Genomic DNA, 24234 nt, shown 5'->3' on the forward strand with positions numbered 1-24234 from the left:
AACGGGAGGGGAAGCCAGATTGCCCATGGAAGCTGGCTGCTTGAGCCACCTCCAGCTTATGAGAGCTCTGATGAGATTGACAGCTTCAGTGGAACCCTGCTTCCACAAACAAGGACAAAGCCATAAGCTTCCCTGCACCACTTTACCTACCCCTGACCCAGAAGCGTCCAAGGCTGGCTTGCTACTGACATAATTCCCTCTAAAAGCACGCTGGAGCTACAGAATTATGCATGACCCTCCCTGGGGGTTATAGCTAGTGACTTCAAGGGTTGACCAGCCCTTGTGTCTGTCACAGAATCCTGCCATTTATTTTTTTTTTTTTTGAGTTTTGCTCTAGATTGTTACAGTTAAATGAAAATCAATAGAGGAGGGGGTGCAGGGAGGAGAGGAGGGGCAGGCAAGGAAACCGGCTGCAGGTTACAGATGCGTTTGCCTTTGTGACTCTCAGAGCCAGGAAGCAAGATGTGACCCATGCTTGGTAACACTTGCCACGCAGTGGTATAAATTAATTTTATATTAATAGTAACAGCAATAATAAAAAATAATTTGTCCCCTAATTATGTGGATGGCATGTGCATGTCCACTGAGGTTCTGTTATAATTCAGTGTTAGTTAAATGTGTCATCAAAAGGTAGGTTTATTCTTAAGTCTCTTATTGCCATTAAAATATCAATCCCCTGTAGCCCAAGATGATGAAAGGCAGTATAAAAGGAATACATTATACAGCCATCAGTTTAATTCCTGATTGGAAATGAGGCTAAAATGGTCAAGAAAGAGAACCAAATATTCATCCTTTTCCTTCCAAAGCATCAATAGCATTGGGTTTGAGATGTTTTTTACACGAGGGCTACCTTAATCCTCATTACCTCGTCCTGACCAACTACAGGGTTTGGCTGGTTTAGCTCAGTTCTAGGCACATAAGGTTCGGTGTGTAAATGTTTACTAAATGAGTTAATGACAAGCAAGGGAGACAAGCCTGTTCTGCCATCTCTCATCTTTTAAAACATAGACAAGAAGGAAGTGGTGGGACAATGGCGAGAGGTGTAGGCTTGCATTGCTCTTTCTTTCTGGGGAACCAGGAGATGGCATACCCACCACTGAAACTTGGGGACTGGAGAGGCAAGGAGACATCAGGCCAGGGGGTCAGGGTCCTCCCGGAGCATCCCTGCACTCCTTGGGAAGTCACCCAAGAGTGCCAAGCTCTGATCACTGTGTTTGGTGGAAAGCTCACAGCGTCTTATTAAAGAGACCAAAATCCAAGACCGTCTTCATTCCCCACCATCTATCAAAGCACTCCTCTTCCTCCCCCTTCTCCACATCAGCAATCTCCCTCTTGCCGTCTCTTGGGTAGCTCATATGGTTGACGTTTTATCAAAGTAAAGACATGTTTTTTTCTATGGAGCAAGTGGGATAATAAATGTATTTTATATTTTCTGCACTCAGAACATTTTTAAAAAACAGATTCTGTTATTTTCTTATAACACTTGCAAGATACAGAGAGTAATTCAAAGCAAGAAGACCACAGTTGTTGTTGTTTGTTTTATTTCTTTGTTTTACTCTACTCAACAGGAAGACTGGGTCTGGTTATGTAATCGGTAAATTCCAGTAAAATATACGACCTAACAGAGCTCAAATGTCCTGTGGAGCAGGTGTGTTCAAATCACTGTCAGAAATCTAATAAATGGCCTCAACATTCCCTTTATCCCATTTGCCATATTGTGTTAAAGGATGTGTGAACAAATACGAGATGATGTGAAAGTCGAACGTTAAAGGAAAGAAAAAGTGTGCTGTGGGTCAGCTAGCTCAGGTCCGTGGTGTGCAGGGGGCTTCTTCACTGCCCTTGTGGGTGATGCTTGTTTCGGTTTGGGTTTTGGTTTTCTTCTGGAGGCCAAAACAAAGATTTGACCTTTTCCTGAAGATGGAGTAATGGGACCACAGAGGGGACTTTAAAGGTAATTAAGAGTGCACCCTTTTAACTGAGGTTGAGTCAGGGGCCTGGGGAGGTGAGGCCACTCGACAAGTCTCATGGCTGCCTGTGGGGGCTGGGGGTTGAGGGGTGGGTACTGATGTGCACTGTTTGAGCAAGCCCTGCCTGCCTGATGCCCTTTCCAGACTTAGCCGGATGCATATGTTCTAAGAAGCCATCTTTAACAATTAAAAATAATGTGTTAAAAATCTAGTATCTTCAAAGGAAAGTGAATCAGAACATCAGGGGGGTAATGAGATAAAAGTATACAGCACACGCACACACATGCACACATGTGTATATCACATCTAAACATACCATATCTAACATATCTAACCATATATCATGTACACCGTATATATATCATATATGTATTGTATATACATTGAGATGCTTATTAGAATCAGATAGGATGCTCCATCAAAGCCCTGTTTTCTCTCCATAATAATTAAAGAATATAGATTACTGGTAGGTACTCAGAATTTAAAGTCAGGCAGCATGTGTCCCAAGGCCAAGTTACCCTACCTCTGTATGCTGGTTTTTCCTGTTTATTCACAGATCTGTCTGTTTCTTACCCTTACTCTGCTCTATAATGATTCATGCAAACTGTACTTTCCAGGCTGTCTTATTAAGTGGCTTCCAACTAGATTTGGCCAACTGGAAGCAGGAAGAGACTGGAGGGTGGAAGGAAGGGAGGAAGGAAGAAACCAGGGGGTGTCTCTCTGTTTCTCGCTGTTTGGGGTCAGGTCTCCAGAAACGGCTGAGTGCCCTCTGTGATTATATCTTTGCCAGGTTTTCCTACCTTCTGACCCTAGCAACATAGCCTCCTCCCTGGATCTCTCCAACTCCAAGAGTGTGGATAACTTACTGTTATTGCTAATCTCCGGGGTGCCTCATCATCCCTATGTGCCCTATTACCCATTCAAGCACCTTTGTGATTTGTGCCCCCAATTAAATTTCCTTTATTGAACCAGTCATATGGACTGTGTTTCTGAACTGATACATTCTGTTAGCCCATTTCCTTGCCTATATAAAGAGGGTAACAATAGGAATGGTGTTCTACAGTTGTAGATATTAATAATGTGTATTATTAATGTGATAGCAAGCGTGCAATTAATAATGTGTGTAAAGTAGCACATAACAAGCATGCAATCAGTATTGGCTGATAGCAGTATTCTAACTTCTTTAACTTAAATCTCTAATGCATGAGGACAAGAGCTACCACATGCTGTCTTTTGTGAGAGAGGAAGCATTTCAAATAAGAAATAGTTATACACATACCTTGTCTATAAATGTAGCTGTTGCAGCCGGTATGTAGCTGTCAGTCAAAAGATTAATCAGTTCATTTTTTTTTTTTATCACATTGATTGATTGTTTGAAAACCCTGCATGGACAGCACGTTGGGTCTCCAGATGCATGCTGACACGTAATAACTAGCTAATGTCCATCTGAGAACAGCACACCTGCATTCCGACCTTAATAATGTGTTCATTCGGCTGACTATGCTTTGCTCACAAAACAGGATGTTCGCACACGAAAACATTGGTTGACCTAGCTAAGTGGTTAACTGTGATGGTGTATATATTCCATTCCTGTATCCCTAAATTTAATTTACACAGCTTTTAAAAATAGGTTTAGAATGTTTAAGCTTGAAGCGCCCTGACACAGCCTGATGAGTAGAGCAAAACTCTGCTACGTATGTATATATGTATGTGTTTTCCTACTTTCCGTGGCTGTGCCAGTTGTATGGCCCTCTCTTCTCTGAGCCTGCCAATTATACATCCAGCTCCCTACTGGACAGATGCTCTTGGATGACGCATCAGCATCTAAAACTAACGTGTTCAGAACGGAGCTTTTTATTTTCCCTGAAAACGTGCCCTCTCTCAGTTCTCTTCATTTCGGTAAATGGCGCCGTAATTCACTCAGTTTCTAAATTAACCAGAACCCATGAGAACCCATGGGCATCCATGATGCCCTCCTTTCTCTCACTACCCACATCCGGTCTGTCACCAGGGCTTGTCGAGTTCCCTACACGCCCAGCCACATCCCTTCATCTCCACTGCCATCCTGAGCAAAGCGACCAGTATCTCCTGCCTGGATTAGGACACTGCACTTCTAGCTAGTCTGCCATGCTTTCTCCATCCAGTCCCTTCTCCACATAGCAGCCAGAGCTATCTTTTAAAGATGTAGATCGGGTGTTGGCCACCTGCTACCAACTCCTCAATGGCTTCCTGTTAACAACTAGAATAGGATGTCAATTTCTTTCTGAGACCTACAAGGCCCTGCATAATCCATCCTTTGCCTAATTGTCCACCCTCATTCCTTCCTTCTGCCCCATTCTGTTCATTCTGCACAAATGTTCTGGCCCTGGCAACTCCTGGAACACATCAGGCTCTGTCACTGGGGTCCTTCATTTGCAGATCTCCCTACCTGAAATGTTCTTGTCCTGGATCTTCCCATGGCCATCTCTTTTTAGTCCTTGAGCATTCAAGGTAAATGTTACTTGCACAAAGAAGCCTCAGCCAGTCAACCTTCCTAAAGCAAGCCCCGTGCCATTACCTATAAGGAACCATTTTCTTCCTTCTTAGCACCAAAGCAACTCTAAACTTCTCACCTATTCTGTTTTCCACTACTTTTCTGGCCAAAGGCAGAGTAGGTAGTCAGTGAATACATGGTTGAATAATTGAGTGAATATAAAACATCAGATCCCACATGTGAGAGTCTACAGTGTGCCAGGTAATGTGATGGAAGGGTAGGATTCTGGAACTTTCTAATTCAATCATATTTAATCTAAATCAGTGAGATGGTAAAAAAAAAAAAAAAAAAAAAAAAAGACTGGTGCCTGGACTATGTTCTGATCAAGTTTGACTACTTTTAGTGGATTTTTAGTGGATTAACTTAAGGATATATCTTGTTCCCAGTCTTTTAATCTCAGATTCCTTCAAGAAGTGCTGAGATAATTTATGTCTTTCCATGTATTGATCATAGGTTATTTAGTATTGCACTTTTAGTAACTTGGTTTAAAGCAGGATGAATTATTAGTAGCATGAAACCCAATTACAGGAAAAGTGACCGTTTTTAGGGAATTAAAACTTCTGATGGTGAGTCAAAAGCTATCTGATATTACTATGTCTGAATATCTGCAAGAGGACGTGTAGTTTGCTGAACTAGGAAAGCGGTTATTCTAGTGTCCTCTTAGGGCATTTCCACCACACTAGAGGGGGCTGTTGTACTGAGTTTGCTTACTTAATGTTCAAAATAATCTTTTTATATAGATTTGATGTGGCTTTCTTTAAACCGAGAATCAGAAATATATAGGATGATGATTTATGCCCTTAAATACTTTTCATATAAGAAAACCAAATTTCTCTTCAGAGGAATCACCAGTCTTCATAGGCAAAGGGACTAGGTGTCCAGCACCTACAAAATCCTCCCGAATTCATAGAATTCAGATGAAGCATTTGTCCCATGGCCTCACCAAACACTTAACAAGAATTCCTTTGGACAGGTCGGATACTTTTATTTTAGTAAAATGCCCAAAGGTCCACTGAATTATATTACTTGTGTTTATTCTATGCTTTATTCTTTCAGGGTAGAGAAATGAGCATTATTTTTGTACATTTGTATTGTATCACCATCTAGGAAAAGGTGAACCAAATTCTAGATTTAGCCATAAACTCTTGATTCAGACTCAACAAAATCATGTAGTTATGGAATCAGTACTAACAATTGTTTATCTAGTTATAATGAGAGACAATTTTAGAGAATGGGGGGGCTGACCATATAGCATTTAAGGACTTTCTTTTATCTTTCTGTTTTATTTTTTTTTCCTTTTTAAAAAAACTTTTCTAATGTTTATTTTATTTTTGAGAGAGAAGGAGAGAGAGACAGAGTGTGAGTCAGGGAGGTGCAGAGAGGGAGAGAGGGAGACACAGAATCCAAAGCAGGCTCCAGGCTCTGAGCTGTCAACACAGAGCCTGACGCAGGGCTTGAACTCACAGACCGCAAGACCATGACCTGAGCCGAAGTCGAATGTTTAACTGACTGAGCCACACCAAGCACCCCTTACCTTTCTGTTTAAAAAAAAAACAATGAAGTGAAGCATTTACCTAACTACTTCTAAAATAGCAGAGCTCATATGTGAGAACCCACAGTATGCTAGGAAGGGTGATGGGGAAGTAGGACTGAGCAGGATTCACAGATCTAGAAGAAATTCACAGATCATGGTGTGCTCAGAGAATGAAGTGGTCTGCCCCAGGTCACACAGGATTCCAGTTCAGTACTCTTAGTCCTCCTCTCTGTGATACGTAAGCCCTTCCATTTTGAGGACTATATACTTCTTCATCATTGTGAGCAATACAGGAACCAAGTAATTTTGCAAACAAAAAAGAGATTTAAAAAAAAATGTTTTAAAAGACATAGACAGGAAACGTTAAGTACAGCACCATCGGAAACAGAATTCAGAAGCCTTGACCCCACATTCCGAGGCTAGCCACTAAGAGGCACTCCTTCCCAGAAGAAGCAAAATATCAGTTATGGGGTGCGAAGCAGCAAGTTCATTTTCCACACGACGATTTTTTACGTTTTATTTTATGTTTTAGCCGTACGTTACCCAGTAATAAAGTCAGTTCGTACGGTGAAGAAAAACGCCCTGTGTGAGTGATCAGTGGTATGCACCAGCCCCCTTGGTCCACGCACTGTGGGTACTCAGAGGCCCCAAGGAGACTGTCACATCCCCTCTCTTTCCTCTCCTCGCAGGACTGCTCTACGTTGGCTTTAGCGCCTGCATGTTCGGTCTCTATAGCTTCATGCCGGTCGTCATAAAGAAAACCAGTGCCACTTCCGTCAACCTCTCCCTGCTCACGGCAGATTTGTACAGTCTGTTCTGCGGATTGTTTCTCTTCCACTACAAGGTGAGTAGAGTCATTGCTCCTCTGTGAAGACAACACTTGGTGGGAAATAACCCATATAGGTGGGAATGCCCTGCTGTGGAACGCCCTGGTGTTGTGTAGGGAAGCAGGAGCGCAACTCCGTGTGCTAACCTCCCAGATACTCACCTTGCCACCAGGAGCCAGAGGCACCATTTTGTCACAAGAGACCAGTAATGATAGGCACTTGATGGTGAATGATAAGAAACTGCCATGGAGGGACGGGCTTTTGGAAAATGGGGGACAGTTTTTCTGACAACGTTCAACCCAGAAGCTACTCTTCTTCTAGCCTAAAGCTAGTAAGATTTGTACAGTTCCCAAACTATAACCACACAGTGGATTCTACCAAAGGCACTGGCAGGGTATGTTCTCATTGGAGAAAAGATAACAGTTCCCGCAATTTCTGTTTTGCAGATATTTTCATAGCAAGCTTGAGTGGAAAATGCTAATGCACTTGAAATATTGCTTCTTTACTGAAAGATTAGGGCTTGGACTAAACGAATGCAAAGAGATCTTTTGAAGCATTTGCAGTTAGTGTATCAGCCCGAAGTAAAGAAGAAAGTATTCAGTCCAAACACAGCAGTCTTTTCAAATCCCAGATGACCAACCTGCTCACCCACAGCAGACAGGACTAATCAATTATGGCTCAGTGGAGTCAGATTCTATCTTTTAAACACTGCACTCACTTCAGACATGAACAGTTGATTGGGTCAGTGGGGACTCTGAACAGGGTGCAAAAGGACCAGTATGAAATATCCAGACAAACAAGACCAAACTAGGGCAGGCAAAAGAAGAGGCAGAAGAAAGAGATAATATACTCTGGCCGCTTCTAGCCAAGCGCCTCAGCAGTGATATTACAGCTAACACCACTAGCACATGGGTGTGGCCCACTGATGGGCCATGTTGGTGGGCAGGGCATCTACAACCAGGTTAAACCACGTTTGGAGGTTCCCTAAGAAAGGCTGAGCTGGAAAGAGTATGAGATGACCATCTTGAGATGATGCTGGCCCCCAGCGTCCCATATGGCCATGTTCCTGAAAGTCTCCTATCACCAGGGAGACTGGCTAACAATGCAGCTGAGGTGAATAATCAGAAATATTACTGGATGAGCCAAAGTCATAGCCAAGAAACAGACTAAGAAGAGCAGACGCGGGTGGAAAAAAGATTACAAGCAAGGTTAGCCGAGAGGACCAGAAGCAGATCTGAAAGACAAAAGGTAGAGAAAATGGCCATGGCAGAAGACAGGGAAAGGGCTGCATCCCTGTTTTATAAGGAGCCCTGTGCCCAGTGTGGTGGCAAAAAAATGACAGCCTTTATACATTGTTTGTAATTTGTTTTGTCTAGAAGGTACAGTCTCTGTTTCCTGAGCACACACTGGTCCTCATGGGGGTAAAAGCAAAAGTCACAGCATATTCCTCCATTTCTCCCAGTCACAGTGTTGGGACGAGCAGTTCTCCTGAGATGCCCCCTCCACCACACCCAATTATTTTCCAGAGCCCTGGGGACCACCTAGCCACGGTCTTACCTGTTCAGCACAGTGGCCACCATTTTTCTTCTCTCCTCTGCTGTTAGGCATCCACATCTAGTGCCTTGCCAAGTGTGACTTCGATCCCCAGCAATTATTCCTGTGATTGTTTTTATAAGCTCCTAAACTAGACAGATCCCTTTCACATTCCTTAAGGAAAGATGACGAGACCTATAGTTCTGACTGAGGACCATAGGCACTTCTTGGACGGCCAAGATCCAGTCTGGCCCCCAGCGTCCCTTATGGCCGTGTTCCCGAATGCCTCCTGTCACCAGGGAGACTTGCTAACAATGCAGATCCATGGGCCGCACCTCTGATCGGATACTGGAATCAATATTTAGGGATGTGTCTGGGGGAGGCTGCACTATTAATAGGCTCCCCTGTGAAGCTGATGTCCTCTGACTTTGAGAACAGAAAGCTGACAGGGATACCCGAACAGCGCCCCTTCCTATGCTTTCACTGACTTTTGGTTGGACCTGGGGCTCTCCATACAAAGCATCAGGGACTGAGAAAGCTGATGACAGCTCAGTTCTCACTCTCCACGGTCTATCTTCCTCTCCCAGCATGTGTGTGTTGCTTCTTACTTGGGATGAGGAAGTTTGCTGGAGAGGAAGCCATGTAGTAAGCCTTCATCATGCCATCAGAAGGGAGGCTGTGTTATCTGAAAATTGAATTCTTGTGTTCACCAATTTGGAGGTGTGGTGGATGTTTTTATTTCTCAAAGCAATGTTTCACCATGTACATATATTTTGTTACTGTTTAACAGATACATTTCTTTCCCACGATTGGTTCAACACAATAGGTGTTTTCTCTGGTTAAAATTGATCCCTATTGTCTTTTTTTTTTTTTTTAATTAAGCTTCCAGGGCACCTGGATGGCTCAGTCAGTTGAGCATCCAACTTCAGGTCAGGTCATGATCTCACAGTTCATGTGTTTGAGCCCCGCATCAGGCTCTGTGCTGACAGCTCAGATCCTGGAGCTGCTTCAGATCCCGTGTCTCCCTCTCTTTCTGCCCTTCCCCTACTCATGCTCTGTCTCTCTTTCTTTCTGTCTCTCTCTCTTTCAATAAATAAATAAATAAATAAATAAACATTAAAAATTTTTAAATTAAACTTTCACGATAATAATAGATTCACATGAAATTTTAGAAATAATACAGAGAGATCCCCACTTCCCCTTCACCTAGTTTTCCCCATTGGTAACATCTTACAAAGCTGTAGCACAATATCCAAATATTAACACTGATGCATCAGCATACAGAACATTTTCATCCCCACAAGGGTGCTCATGTTACCCTTCACAAGCATACCTACTTGCTTCTCCCCCACCCTTCAGAATGCTGCAAAACTTTGTGTTTATTCTCCATTTCTCTAAATTTGTCACTTCAAGGATGGTATGTAAATGGAATTAACCAGTAAGTAACCTTTTGGGTTTGACTTTTTTCACTCAGCATAATTCTCTAGAGATTCATCCAGATTGTTTCATATGTCAGTAGTCCATTCCTTTTTATTTCCTTTATTATTCCTTTTTATTCACTTTTCCATGAGATAGATGTACCATGATTTATTTAACCATTCCCTCGGTGAAGGACATCTGGGTTTTTTTCTATTTAGGGCTATTACAAATAAAGCCGCTCTGAACATTCATATACAGATTCTCATGTGAACAGTTTTCATTGCTCTGCAATAAATAGCCAAGAGTCCTAGTTCAAGGCATATGGTCATAACATGTTTAATTTTATAAGACACTGCCCAACTGTTTTCCAGAGTGATCTATTGTCTTTTATTACGAATACACGTTCATTGTGAGAAAGTCAAAAAATACAGATAAATGCAATTACAAATTGATACAACTTTATAGTATGTATGTTTTTATAGTATATATGTACTTTATAGTTCATTTGTATTTCAATAAAATACGTTTTTATTTAAGATGAAAAATATTTTATAAATTACATTTTTATTAAATGTAATTTATTAAATAAAATAAAATTTAATAAAAAACTACTTTGTTACATGCTTTATGTAAACTCAGCATGTATATATCCCCTTGTCATTCAATATCTATACATAATATGTATGTGAGTCTGAATGGGTGGTTCTCAACTCTGTCTATGCATTGCAATCACTTGGAGAGAATATAAAACATAGTCATGCCCAGGTCCCACTCCAGAGAGTCTGATACTGTTTGGTCAGGAATGGGGCCTTTTCGAAGCACTACAGGGGATTCATCACTTATCCTAATACACAACCAGAGTTGAGAATCACTCACAAGATTCTTTTAATGGATATATAGTATCCCATGTAACAGTTTTAGTTACCCAGGTTGTCTCGACCATGGCACTATTGACATGTTAGACCAGGAGATTCTTTGTTGGGCTAAGGGGGTGTGTCTTGTGCATTATAGGATGTTTAATGGCATCTCTGGTCTTTGCCCACTCAATGTCAATAGCATCCCCCTAATAGTGGCAATCAAAAATGTCTCCATATGTTTATTGAGAACCATTGATTTAACAATCCTTAATTATTGAATTCGGGTGATACCTCTTTTGGGCTAATATAAATAATTTGGGGACTGAGCGTATACTAAATTTTTGCTGACACTGAATGTTTCAGTGTTCTTGTTTTTTTTAAATCATTTTAAAATAAATCTTATAATTGGTCTGTTTCTTTTCTCTTTTGAAACAGAGATCTTTAAAATAGTTTGAGAATCCTATTGACCAATCAGGAACCCTGCAAAGAGGCAGTATTTGCAAAGCCCTGTTATTATGGTAACCAATATTACAACACAGACAATGCTCTAGTCCTCCTTCCCCTTCACTTGCATTGTACCTACAGTTGACTCTACACCTCTGAGTTCTTGAATAAATACTGCCTTGTACTGTTCTTTCCTTGTTTTATGAATGGAGTTTAATATCTGCAAAGAAATAAGTTGAATACTCAATTTAAATCTAGAAATAAAAACCTTTCCTTCTCCCCTTTTCTAAAAGAATCTCCCAAGCAGTGCTTGAATTTGCAGTCAAATAGACATTGTTTGGAAAATTCAGGACTTTTTCCCCCTGGCCCAGCTTGCCTGCCTCTGAAATTGGCCTTGGGTTTCCCCAGATGGGAGGCTTTCTAGAGCTAGGGAGAAGGGTGGGTCTGAATGGCTTGTCGGTTTCCCACTAGAGCCGGATGGGCCATCTCAGAAAATTTTTAAATAATGCTTATTGGTGGTACTTTTATCATCGTAAGCAATTTATGGTTAATGCAAAAATCTTGGCAAATTTTGCAAAGTTCAAAAATGGTGATGTCATGTGATGGGTCATATTTGTGTGTGTGTGTGTGTGTGTGTGTGTGTTTAATTGAGTTATTTAGTTTTTTATCATTGATTATAATATTTCTTTATATATGCTGGGTAGTATATACACTTGTCAGATATATGATTTGTAAATATTTTCTCCCACTCTGTAGTTGTCTCTTCATTGTCTTGTTAGTGTCCCTAGAATCATAAAAAGTTTAGTTTTGATGAAGTGCAATTTATCGATCTGGCTATACTTTTAAAAACATGAAAGGAACCAAGTCAATCCCACCATGGACCCCAGGCCACAAGTCTTCCTTGGGGGTCCCCAACAGTGCTCTTCTCCAGGGCTGCTCAGTTATGATTGCCAGTTGCCTCAAATCCCCTGTTCTGAGGGGATGGATGAAAGTCAGCCTAAGGAAGAGAAAATTCAGCTCAGGTGAGGGTGACTTCTAACTCTATAGAGTGTCGTGGGGAAGAGACTTTAAGCCAGTGACCCTCAACCTTGGCTGCACATTGGAATCATCTAAAGAGTTTTAAAAATACTGATGCTTGGGTCCCCCTCCCACTGATCCTGATTTCTACAGTCTGCAGTACAGCCTGGGTATTAGATTTTTGAAGCCTCCCTAGATGATCCTCGGATGCAGCCAGAATCGAGAGCCCAGTACTTCAGACTGACTTTATGTGGCTGCAGCCATTGGAACTAGGACCAAAGGGCGAAGATGATAAGATTATAGCTAAATAAAAAGAATCTTGTTAGCAATTAGCCATCTGAAAGTGGAAGGGACTGGCTTGGGAGTTACTTTCACTGGAGGAAGCCAGACACGACTGTGAGAGGGACAATGTGGAGGGCCTCCCACTTCAGTACTGGCGATTGACCAGTGCCTTCCAAGATCTCACTTGGTTTCACTATAGTCTGCACTTACAGTTTATTCCCTCACTTAATCATGATGTCTTTACTCTAAATAACCTTCTGGTCTGGTTATAAATATCTGCAAGTTGCAAGGGGGCGGGGGGCTATTTGCTCACAGATGTTGCTTACCCAGCCAGAACTAAATGATTAAATGAACCACTCCTGCCCAACATTGATTATTTGCTTTTTCTTGCTTTCCACCTTTGGAAGAAATTCATTCCCTTCCCCACTCGTCAGTACACAGTCTGTACCTTCTCCACCTCTTGTGCTGACTGCCATGCTGACTGGGCAATAAAGCCCCGTGTCCCAGGGAAGCAAATGACCTAATTCTGAATTAGACTACCTGCATGGTATAGTGCTCTTGCAAACTCTAATTTTACAAGACTTTTGAGAAGTGGTTATATGTGTCTCTTCTTTGTTATCTGACAACATTATTGAATCCAGAACACTAAATCTATAGCAATCCATGGAAAGTACAGAAAATGAGCTTTATTGGGCCTCAGAGACCCCCATCACCAAACCCAGAAAGAGATGTACAATTTGATGGTGTGTTGGCTTTTCAGGGTTAGAGCTTGATCAGTTATGAATTCTATCCCCTTATACTTATTGTGCAAACAGGACCGTTTTGAAATGGAAAGGATTAGATTTCTATGGCTGCTCTAACAAATTACCACATAGTTAGTGACTGAAACCAACACAGATTTATTATCTTACAGCATTGGAGGTCAGAAGTCTCATGGGGCTGAAGTTGTTAACAGAGTGTGTGGCTTCTGGAGGCTCTAGGGGAGAATCTGTTTCCTTACCCTTCCCACCCTCTAGAAGCTGTCTGCAGTCCTTGGCTCATGGCCCCAATCTCTATCTGGAAGGCCAGCAGTATAGCATCTTCAAATCTGACCCTGGTGTGATCATATTGGGCCTGCCCAGATAATCCTTAATGTAATCACATCTGGGGAGTCCCTTTTACCACATAAAGTAACATACTCACAGCTTCCAGGGATCAGGATGTAAACACATTTGGGGGCCATCACTTCACTTGCCACAAGAGGACTATTAGTAATTACACCAAGATAAGTGAGGGTACATTGGTTCCAAGCCAGACCTGCTGGGACATAACAGCTGTGCTCTTTTAGAAGCTGCATCTGGTCAATGAGGACACGTTCTCCACCTAGATAGACACTGCACTCTGTTGAATTTCCCAGCTGATTTTTAAAGTCGTTCTGGTTACCTGCTTTTATGTGACTTTAACCAAGAGAACACTCAGGCATGTGTGGAGAAAATGGATTAGGGCGGGAGGGCTACTGAATGTCTCCTGGGTGAAGAATGAATTCAGAAACACAGTATGTTTAGTAGACCACAGACTGCCAAGTCAAAGGAGCCTAGACTTAAAGTGTGGCTTCTTTTTACTCTTTAATTACTTTGGACCAGGTATTTATCCTTTCCCAACTTCAGGGTGATGATACCTGCCTTATGGAGTTTTTGAAGGGAGTAGATGGTTTATAAATGGCAACCATTTCTCTGGTTAAATGTATGCCTCGGAATTAGTAATCCCTATCTCATTCCACTTTTAGGATACTAACTTATTTTAAGATTTTGTAACAAGGTGTAGCTTTTAACAACGTTTTGTGAGTTTTCTCTTATTCCTTGTTTGAAAAGGCAAAACTGGGTCTCATGCATACAAATTTAGAAAATATTGTATCAGTCATTTTCCGCTGGATTCCTTGATTCCTTCATTGCTTACAATAGGATTTTTAGGGGATAGCCGTAAATACAAAACATTCAGGTGCTATTAAAATAAAATGCCAATAAATTCTTTTACAGTATGTCATCATATGTTGAACATTCTTCAGGAAGATAGCAGCCAGGGTTGAATATGCAGAATATTCCTTTTTGCTTGACATTTAAAATAGAAAATGGCTTACTTCACACATTTTGCTATTACCTTTTCAAGGTTTAATATTGCCACACAATAGCTGTAATAAAGTTGAGAGTAATTGCATAAGTAGTGATTATTTTTTATAGCTGCATCAAAATAAACATGAAATTGATAGAGAAGAAATGAACATTGTAAATTCTCTCTAAATTCCTTTTAACGCTCCCCCTTGGCCACTGGTCTATATGGTTCCCCACACTGAGCAGCCTGAAACCACAGGTGATCTTATTGGAAGAGTAACATTTTAGGAAAGTAAAGGCTCCATAAAACTTATATTCACACATCAGGAAAAATGTTTTTATCATCCAAATATGCACTACTGAAGAAAGGGGAGAGAGTAATTTCAGAATCACTTGTCCAAGAAGGCTACTTCAACTATTCTGGGTAATGTGATTCATGTGAATTTTTTAGAATTTCATCTGTATGTGTTCATTAGAAAACATTCTGCCTGTTTAGTCTCATCTTTATACCTGACTGATTTTTGTAATTGCTGTGAGTTGTTTTTGACAAGTAATCATAAAAGTTTCTTACATTGTCAACTGCCTATTCTAGCAATCCACATTACATCCTGTGAGGACAGGTGTAGAGTCCCATGATCCTCCCTGACCCATTCTGTCAGCCACTAAAAATTTCATCCCACATGTGCCAGTTTCTCTAACTGGTTTTGTTGTTCTTGTTGTTGTTGTTGTTATAAGAGACTTGGCAAGAAAAGTTTAGTAACCTCGGATGTGGGTATAACTTAATAATACATGATTATACACTGAATCTCAAAGAACTTCGTTCAGCAAATATTTATTTATTCTATGCCTGCTATGTGCCAGGCACTGTTTGGGTGCTTAACTTTTCATTTATAAATAAAGATGACAAGAACACTAAAAATCACCAAGTGGATTAATGCAAAGGCTGAGATTCCAAACCACTGAAACTTGAATAGACCAACAATCTCAAGCATCCTTAATATCTGAGTGCCAATGCCAGAGAGTTTGCAGAGGTTGCGTTAACAGCGGAATCTTTCATTAGCTGGGGATCAGGATCCGGAGCCAAGCAACCGTTGATCCTCTGCGGCCGTGAACAATTTGAGTAATGCAACTGCCCTTGAGCAGCCAAGGCAGGCAGCCTCAGCCTGTGGCAGCCGGTGAGCATAAGAGCAATAGTGCACAATCTTACTTATAAAAATACCCTCAGAGGCAGCTTGTTGTATTTCCTTTGGTAAGAACGGCATCTTCAAAGGCTATGATTTTTAAGTGCATAATCCTAATTATAAATGAGAGATTTTGATTTTTTTATTATTTTTTTTTTAATTTTAGAGAGAAAGAGCCTGAGCAGGGGAGAGGGGAAGAAGGAGAGAGAGAGAGAGAGAGAGAGAGAGAGAGAGAGAGAACCTTAAGCAGGCACCACGCTCAGCACAGAGCCCGACACGGGGCCCAATCCCACCACCCAGGGATCATGACCTGAGCCAGAATTAAGAGTAGGGTGCTCAACCGACTGAGCCACCCAGGTGCCCCTAAATGGGAGATTTTAAATTAATGCTTACCTTTTATGACTCTTTTCATATTTTTTAAACTGTCACTGGTGACTAAAGAATTGGAGAAATTGGCATCATTGAGGCCCCAAAGTATTTCACATGAAATACGGAGGTGATAGAGCAATGAATGTTTGAACTTGGTTTCCCCCTGCCTGAAAGCTCAGTACAGAATCTTTTGAGAGCACCATCTTCCTAAATTAACTAGGGTAAGTGCTGCTAGCTTCTGTGGACAGGAGGCAATGCTCCCCATGTAGCCATTCGGAGACCCAGACTCCTTCCATGTTGTGGCTCTGCCATCCTCTAGGGCGGGGATTAACAAAGTAGGATCTGCAAGCCAGCCCCTTGTTTTCATAAATACAGTTTTATTGGAGCACACTCGTGCCCATTTCTTTATACATTAACCATGGCTGCTCTTACCCTACAACGACAGCATTGAGTAGTTGTGACAGACACTGTGTGACCCACAAACCTAAAATATTTACTATCTAGCCCTTTAAGAAAAAGTTTGCCAGCCCCTGGGCTAGGTTCTTAGAGTTTCTATTGAGACAGCCTGGAGACTTTTATGGCTGTGTCTAGAGTAGTATACATACCCTCTTGCTCATTCTTTTGGCCAGAACTCAGTCACATGGCCACACCTAATCGCAAGGGAGGCTGGGAAATGTAGCTAAGCTGTTCATACAGGAAGGAAAGAGTATAGGTTCAGTGAAGTAGCCAATCTCTGCCACATTAGCAATTCCCATTTACTAGAAATAGTGGAAGGATTAGACAAGTTGGGATAGATTGTGAGGTAGGTCCAGAACTGTAGCCGGAAGTCTGAATTCCTTTTACAAAAGTCTATTCATAAACTACACATCACAAATATTTTGAACTCACATTATCAGGACAAGCTGTAGGGAAAACAGAATGAGCTAGAAAGGTTGCAGAAGTTTCAAATGGAAAGGCTTGTGGTTGCACTGGAGCATAGCCAGGAAAAACCAGCTAGTTGTCTCCCGGGAGAATGCACGGGATGTGCTTGTCACTAGGTGCACAGTCCAGCCCCCTCCTACATACTCAGACACCTAATTTTGTCATCCAACCTGTATGTGTCCATCTTCCATTGTCTAGAAGATAAACGAGCCAAGCTCACAGAAGCAAGGCATCAGCTTGCTGAGATAAAGAACAAAGCTTGGCTCAAACCTAAAGGCTAAAGCAGAGCCACCCCTCCACACATCTTCAGGAGCTACCAAGACTAGTTTTCAACTCTGTTAAGTGTTGAGAGTTTTTATGTACTCCCTTCTATGAAAGATAATACTGTCCCTCCCTCATTTCCTGACTTCTGTTGTACTGTTTTTATATTATCAATGATTTTAACAGTGCATTTTAATCAACATAATCTTTATGGGTTTTAAGCCATATTTCCATACTTAACTACATTTCCTATGTATACCACCAGTCCCTGAAACGCAGGCTCTTGTTTTCTGCATTCTTTATTTTGCCTTATGTCTTAGATTTTATCACTACTGCTATTGTTAGGAAGCAGGGCTGCTGTGTAGGGTTGTACAGGCTGTCCACAGTGCAATTTGTCCATTTCTAGGAAATACTTTACAACAGATGCTAGTCAAGTGCCTTGAAGAAAGAAAAAGTTCACAGTCACTGGAAAAGTGCCATTGGGCTGGCGGTGCGTCTGTCAGGAAGTGTTCACAGGGACTTGAACAGTATCTCCCAAGTCTTTACTTCCTTGAAGACATTTCTTATATTTATTTATATTCAAAGGGTAACTTTCCTAGGTTACATTTTCTTTTTCTCAGAACTTTATAGTTATTGAGACTTGTTTAGTTTAGTTTTGTTTTGTTGAAAAACTGACAACTATATCCAATCCTTTTCAGTCTTTTGAGTTACTGGATTTTATTGTTCAGTAGTTTGGGGGTTTCTCAAAAAAGGGCCTACAAGTGTCAGATCTCTGGGTTCTTTTTGTTTGAGAATGTCTCTGGTGTCTTTACACTTGTAGGTCAGCTTGGTCAGTGACCTGTCCCATTCCCAGGAGTACAATTCCTTGGTGGCCTTGAACTGCCTCCCCCACCCCCACCACCCCCACTGCCCAGTTCTCCTCAGAGCCTCAGATAATGGTAGATTCCAAGGCCTCCCCATCCCCCCTCCTTGAGAATATGAGGAAGTAGGAAAGGGTGTCTGTTCCTGAGAATGTTTCCTTGACTTTTCCCTGAGTTTGCCTAATCGCCATTTAATCTATTCTTTCCAAATTAGAGACATCTGAAAGTAAGTATATCCACCAAAATGTGAACACAAGGCCAAGGGCAGATAGAATGGCAAAGTTGTTGCATGTCAGGCTCCAGAGTCAGACCACCTGGGTGTTAATTTCAGCTCGCTCTCTACTAAAGGGTCCCTAACTTTTTCATACCTTAGGCCCCTTTGTTGGTCTGGTAAAGCTTAGAGATCCTTTTCACAACGTTTTCACATGTCTAAAATAAAATACTTGGCATTACAAAGCAGGCTGATTATATTAAAATAAAGTTAACAAAATATTTTTAAATGTGATGATATAGTAATATACAAATCACGGGATCTAGAAGCACACCTAACAACTACTGTCATTTCAAAGCAGTGATGAGTGCAGATCTGGAATGATCTGCAGCAGTCGTCATGTGCTATGAAAATATACGTGATTTCTGTTGGCAAAAATTCCAAGGTACTGCCGATACCAGTGCGGCTTATTGCTTACGTTTATAATGGAGAAATGTTAAATGACAGTTAGAGGTCAATGGAGATAAAAATCCAGGGTCTTTGTCTAGGTTTACAGCACCCCTGAATTCTATACAGGAACCCCGGACGCTAAGCCAGTTATACAGCCTCGTGCAAAAGTTACTTAACTACTTTCATCTCTAGTTCCTCCTTCAGCAAATGGGGGTGATAATAGTAGATGCTGTGTAACTGGCAGCATCAGAGTTCCCGGTACAGAAATGAGTATAGAAATGTAAATCACTCACTGCAGTGGCTGGCACAGTGAACACTCAGTAAATAATGCCATTATTAAGGATGGTAGACTTTTGAGGGCTTGTATTTTATGTTCCGCACACTTTCAAGTATTGCATAAATTACGTAGTGCTGAAACCATGTGCATACGTTATTTTTATAACCATAAAACGATAAAGCTGTTTCTATCCCGAAAATACATAAAGCTAGCAATGCCCTCTAATAAAAAGGAGGTCTAAATACGAATCTCTGCCATTGCAAGATGCGCCAGAAGTGCGACCAGACACTGATCGGAAGGTTTCAAGGGGTTTATTCTCAGTTTTAATAGACAAGCATGAACACAAAGGGGAAGTGCTTCTTTGTGTCTGTTTTCCTCATTATTTTCACGCAGCAAAACTCTTCGCTCATTACATTGCCAAGGACTAACTTAGTCACATGCCGAGTCTCTTTCTCATTTAAATCCATTTGGGCTGCGGTTTTATTTTAAAAATAAATACATTGTAAACCATTCTGTGGAGCTTCATATTCAGGAAGGTAACTCAGTTGAGCTTGAATGTAAATTTGGTGAGTGGCTTTACGTCCAGTTCCTTCTCGATGCTGCATGGAACCCGGGCATTAGTGTGCAGAAGAGTAGCTGTGTGTAGTTGCTCTGTGGAGATCTGTCTCACAGAGAAAGCAGTTATTGATTGTACTGGTGTTTCCTTTGTATACTAACCAGTTCTACCTTTAGATAAAAGGACTGACCTTAAGTGAGAAGTAAGTACAAAGCTCCTGATGACAGAGTTCCCTTTCTGCTGGATCCTTGATACAGCACCTAGCACAGCACCTGGTGCAGTATGTGTTCAGCAATTATTTATTCAGTGCAAGGCTCATCTCTACAAGAAACATTAAAGGTTAAACCTCACTTTTCTAGGCTGAACATTATCTAGGAATTTTCACATTAGAAGCAAAAAAGCTGTTGATCGATATGGACTCTTACATCTCCGGTGGATGCGACCAGCCGAAAAATAAAGAAAAAAAATAGATCCCACGATAGCAAGCCACTATTTTGATTCATTCTTTGATTGAATTGGTGGATTGCTTAGAGAACGTCTTCAGGTAACACGGAGCTTAGAAAACTGGTTCAGTGTCATAGTAACTATTACAGTATCGTGGGGGTGTGGAAGAATGGAGCTCGCAGCAGGGATTGAAAATTTGCAGAGAAATGTATTCTTTGTATAGGAAGACTCCTATGAAACATTCAGACATTCGTAAGTCATCCCACAGCGAATTTGTGAATTGAGTCATTATCACATACTATATTGCCATATCTATATTTATATTGTCTACATGCACAGAGGTCAGCAAAGTGGTAAGAGATCAGGATTATACATATTTCGGGCTCTGGAGGCCAGGCGGTCTCTGTCACAGCTACTCAACTGCCATGGACATGGCTACCTTCCAATAAAACTTTACAAAACCAGGCAGCTGCCAGATTTGTTGGTTTACTGACACCCGATGTAAACCATGACTGTCCTTGCAAACTTTTCACTAATCCTCAGCACCAGGAAACGGCCATCTCCTCTGAAAGGTGTGTCATTAATAAAGCTACTGAAAGCTGTACACAAAATGTTACAAATCTCTTTGCATTTCATGTGTACAGACTTGCTTGTAAGGCTAATTGTAATAATTCTCCCTAGTTTTAGCATTAAGCGGTGCATGAGCCTTCTGTTTCAGTTCTTGGTGGCATCTAAGGCCATATCTGTTAGTTTTGTTACAGGGATACCCATGGCATGCATTCAGTCCAGGGAGATGTCTTCAGTTTATTGGTTTGTTATTTGCATTTTGCACAGAGGCATGAGTGGGGTGCCAGTGCCAACCCGTGGCCCTGAGCAAAGATGTGAAAGGGAAGGGATATTAAAGTCATCACTTACAGAGAAAGATGAAGCAAAGGCATCTGTAGACATGAAGCGCATTCTAAAAGTTTCATATATATAATGTGCCTCAGAAGAACCGGCAATATCAGATAACAATAATATTATCAAATTAACTTTCCCAGAATCACATGTCCAGAGAAAAGAGGCCCTTATACACACAGGCTAGACAATAAAGGAGGTTATTTCCAAGTGACAAATCTCTTTACAGTTTGGTGATATCTCACTTTGCCCATCTCCCTCAAAACTATAGTCAGAGACATCACGGATGGTTATGGTCCTATCAGTTCATGGATATCAAATATAGAAGACAGCTCTCGATTCTGATTTTTTAAAATGTGTGTATATAATAGTAACAAACCCAAAGTTCAAAATGTTTTTAAGCCTTAAAACATTAGATAATTTTATTTTTTTTTAGTCTTTTTTTTTAAAAAATATGATTTATTGTCAGGTTAACTAACATACAGTGTATACAGTGTGTTCTTGACTCCGGGGGTAGATTCCCGTGATTCATCACTTACATACAAATCCCAGTGCTCATCCCAGCAAGTGCCCTGCTCAGTGCCCATCACCCATTCCCCGACGCCCCGCCGACCCCTTGCATCAACCCTCAGTTTGTTCTCTGTATTTAAGAGTCTCTTACAGTTTGCCTCCCTCTCTGTTTGAAATGATTTTTATAACAAGTACAAAATTTAATTTAAAAGGGGAATAAGACACTAACACTGTTGTTGAATGTCTGTCACATTTGTGATAGCACATTATGGATTTTGAGGATTATACCATACTGTGGAAATGTAGTGATAACGATGTTGTAAGATTTTATTATGGAATAACCAAATATTCTGGGCGTGATGCCAATACTTCTTAGTGATATTTTGGAATTAGAAAGTGAGTGTTGAGGGTTACTTAAGAGAAGGTGGAAGCTATTCATCAGGTACCAAACTTATTTAGAAAAAAATTATTAACTATTAAAACCATAATGTGATTTCCCTCTTGACATCTGCCACATCATGATATTATTTACAATCAATTACTCATCCATTTATTTTATTTTTCTGTCTTTCCTGCCATTACCAGGTACATGTGAGACAAAGAAATAAAGAATCCCAATATGGTTGTGGGAGAAGCTAATTTTTCATTTTGTCAAAGGATCCCCCCCTACACAGCCGTGGTAATATTTCTTGGTGATTGTTTGTTTCTGTGAATTGAGAAAGAATAGCATCCAACTTCATCAATAATCCATTAAGGTTATTCCAAAATGTGTTGAATTAAAGTTGAGTCCTTCCCATATGCATAAATATATGAATTGTTTTCAGAAGCATGAATGTAAGGAATAGAAGAACAAAAAGAATTATGTTGCAATGCAGTTAATGAAACAGTTGGGAGATGGGAAGAGAATTGGGTGGAGGGTCAAGGCCTTGGGCACTATGTCAGCTGTCACTACAAGATGGTGCCCTGAACACTCTATTGAACCTCCCTCAGCTCCAAGACGCTCATCATAGTACTCCGTACTTCCCTGAAGGTTGGTTTTTAAAAACTGATATGAGATGAAAATACTTTGGAGGAAGTTGACAGCAGCTTTGTTTGCTAAGATTACCATACTTAAGCAGTGTTGTTATTAATTGTGCTTTCCTAAATATGGTTCTCTCCACATAGAATACTTCTCAGGTTGCAAGAATGGAGACCGCTGGAGAAATGGGAGAACTTTATAGATTAAACACTGGCAGGAATTATACCTACAACAACAAATAGTTTATGCTAGTACCATAGAAGATGTTAAGTGTACCTCCTCTCTGTTTAAAGAGATGATATGTGAAAATACGGGAAGAAATGCACCATGACAAATGCTTAGAAAAAAATCACATACCCTCAGAATAGTCAGCTTCAGTAATTGAGATTCAGTCTTCATTTCTCTTCGTTGCTCCTCCTCTAAAATGTATTCTATTTCTACTGCCATCATCTTAGTTCAAACGCCAGCATCTCTCATTTAGACCGTTGCAGTAGTCTCCTGGTCTGCCTGCTTCCACTTAATTCATCGCTACAATTAATCACCCACCAGCAGCCAGAGTGATCCTTTCATTTTTTTCTAAGTTTATTTATTTATTTTGAGAGAGAGTGCACGTATGCGAGCAGAGGGGTAGGGCAAAGAGAGAGGGAGAAAGAGAATCCCAAGCAGGCTCCACGCTGTCAGTGCAGGGTCTGGACTGCACTGAGCTGCACTGGAGCACTGGGCTCCATCCCACAAACCGTGAGATCATGACCTGAGCCCAAATCAAAAGTTGGACACTTAACCGACTAAGCCACCCAGGCGCCCCCGGAGTGATCCTTTTAAAACACCAATTAGATAGTACTCTCCTCTGCTGAACACCCTTCTTTCTCATTGCATTTTGAGCAAAATTTAAATGCCATGCTGACCTCTAAGGGTCTACACACTGTTCCTGAGTAGCCTACGCTTTTATGGCTCCAACCTCCACTCTTGGCACTTGCGCACCATATTGTGTTTCCCTTTAAAAGGGGGGAATGCGGCGCCTGTGTGGCTCAGTGGGTTAAATGTCCGACTTCAGCTCAGGTCATGATCTCACGGTTTGAGAGTTCGCCCCCCGCATTGGGCTGTGTGCTGACAGCTCAGAGCCTAGAGCCTGCTTCAGACTGTGTCTCCCTCTCTCTGCCTCTCCCGAGCTTGTTCTTTCTCTCTCTCTCTCAAATAAATAGATGTTAAAGAAAATATTTTTAAAACATTTTTTTACATTTATTTCTTTTTTGAGAGACCTAGAGAGACAGAGCACAAGTTGGGGAGGGCCAGAGGGAGAAGGAGACACAGAATCCGAAGCAGGCTCCAGGCTCCGAGCTGTCAGCCCAGAGCCCGACATGGGGCTCGAACTCACAAACCGTGAGATCATGACCTGAGCCGAAGTCGGAGCTTAATCGACTGAGCCACCCAGGCACCCCAAGAAAACATTTTTAAAAGGGGGAAATAATCATAGCTTCCTCATGAGTTATTAGGAAGGCAAATAATGTAAATCCCATTAAACAGCACCTGGTACACAGAATGCACTTAACTATGAATTACTACTAAGTGTTAGACATCAGCGACATTGGCTATCCTTCTAGTTATAGAACTGTGCCCTTTCCTCCTTGGGACCCTTGCTCTTGATGTCCCCCTGCCTGGACTTGCTCTTCTCCAGGGCCTCCCATGGCTGTTTCTGTCTCAACTTCAGTGCCTCATCTGCAGAGAACACTTCCCTCATGATCTAAGTAGCTTCCACCAGACTCTCACGTCACCTGTCAC

The 24234-nt window shown here is 41.3% G+C and overlaps 1 protein-coding gene and 1 long non-coding RNA gene across 3 annotated transcripts in view; one reads left to right on the plus strand and one right to left on the minus strand.

Moving 5' to 3' along the window:
* The window catches only part of SLC35F1 (solute carrier family 35 member F1), a 408535-nt gene that overhangs the window by 368122 nt on the left and 16179 nt on the right, over positions 1–24234 (plus strand). The window contains exon 7 of the mRNA XM_011282636.4: positions 6724–6878. Coding sequence (XP_011280938.2) covers positions 6724–6878 — 155 coding nt within the window. The remainder of the gene's footprint in view (positions 1–6723; positions 6879–24234) is intronic.
* The window catches only part of LOC109499867, a 44084-nt gene that overhangs the window by 16609 nt on the left and 3241 nt on the right, over positions 1–24234 (minus strand). The gene's annotated exons all lie outside the window — the stretch shown is intronic.

The sequence above is a fragment of the Felis catus genome, chromosome B2, assembly GCF_018350175.1.
Source record: "Felis catus isolate Fca126 chromosome B2, F.catus_Fca126_mat1.0, whole genome shotgun sequence".
NCBI lineage: Eukaryota > Metazoa > Chordata > Mammalia > Carnivora > Felidae > Felis > Felis catus.